The sequence below is a fragment of the Chaetura pelagica genome, unplaced genomic scaffold (assembly GCF_000747805.2).
Source record: "Chaetura pelagica isolate M959 unplaced genomic scaffold, ChaPel_1.0 scaffold150, whole genome shotgun sequence".
Classification (NCBI taxonomy): Eukaryota; Metazoa; Chordata; class Aves; order Apodiformes; family Apodidae; genus Chaetura; species Chaetura pelagica.
In genome coordinates, this window is record NW_009952052.1 from 4,141,702 (window position 1) to 4,142,945 (window position 1,244).

Sequence of the window (1,244 nt, forward strand, 5' to 3'; positions counted from 1 at the left end):
ACCCTCCTCGCTGGAGGAGAGTGCATTATGTTAGCTAGGAGCTTAGTTTATTCATTTTTTGAGGAGATAGTTGTGATGTCACCCTTGATCCAGTAACCAGGACAATAGGAAATAATTTAAAAGGAGATTGGGAGGAAGGTCAAATTCAGGACATACTCTGCAGCTCAGTGGTTAGGAAATTCTCCTGAGAAGTGCTGAGAAGATAATAATAACTCTGAAAATATGTCTCTTGTATATGTATTAGCAAGAGAGAATTGTAAATGTAGTTGTTAGACTATAGTCTTCAATAGTAATATAAAATTGCTGTTAAACACTTAGTTGGATACTGTCTAATAGTTTTCTGTTAATTGTTTCCTTCACAGACCTATGTAGCCAACATTCTTATTGCAGTGAATCCATATTTTGATATACCTAAGCTTTATTGTTCAGAAACTATTAAAAAGTACCAAGGCAGATCACTTGGAACATTGCCACCACATGTTTTTGCTATTGGTATGTATTGAGCTTGTATCTGTCTTTTACAAAACAAGCATTAAATACTTTGCAGTTATCTATAAATTGCCATCTGTAACAGCAATTAAACTACTTTTAGTATTATAAAATAAAAACACTGATTGCTACAACTGCAAATATTTTAATTCATGATATGCAGTTAGAATAACTTGGATATAAGTAAGTCTGGCAGTCCTGTTAAGATTATTCTGCACCTTCAGTATTTTATGTCTGATCATTTTAAATATCATTTACAACCGTTAAAAAAAAAAAAAAATTCAGATTTTACAAGTGAAGAATGACATAATTATCATTGGCATTATTTTCCAGTGTAATGATTTCCTTTGCCTTTTATTATATTGCATGAGCACATGCACTATTTCTTTTTATATACTTGTGTTACAGGCAGGAAGTGTGTTTAAATGTTATAAATGGGATAAACCTGATTTCAGTCACTTTATTTAAGAAAAAAATACTGGAAGCTACAAATAAACATTTGGCTTGCTAAAAGCCACCATGTTGCAGTTAGTTTTGTAATCAGAAGTATAAATAGCTGGGTTTTAAGTACCTGTTGCGTAACAAGAAACCCACGTATTTTCCAAGTTTACTTGTGTCAGATGTTACTTGCTATGCAGTACAACTGAAAGTTTCCCTTAAAAAAACATATTAAAGTAAGATTGGTTACTTTTTAAAATACAGTTAATTCAAGATATTTAATTCTTCGTGGTTGTTTTTGTTTTATATTGTCTTGG

The 1,244-nt window shown here is 31.5% G+C and overlaps 1 protein-coding gene across 1 annotated transcript in view; it reads left to right on the forward strand.

The window, feature by feature from the left end:
- MYO6 (myosin VI) overlaps positions 1–1,244 on the forward strand; it is a 78,995-nt gene that overhangs the window by 13,546 nt on the left and 64,205 nt on the right. The window contains exon 4 of the mRNA XM_010003572.1: positions 363–492. Coding sequence (XP_010001874.1) covers positions 363–492 — 130 coding nt within the window. The remainder of the gene's footprint in view (positions 1–362; positions 493–1,244) is intronic.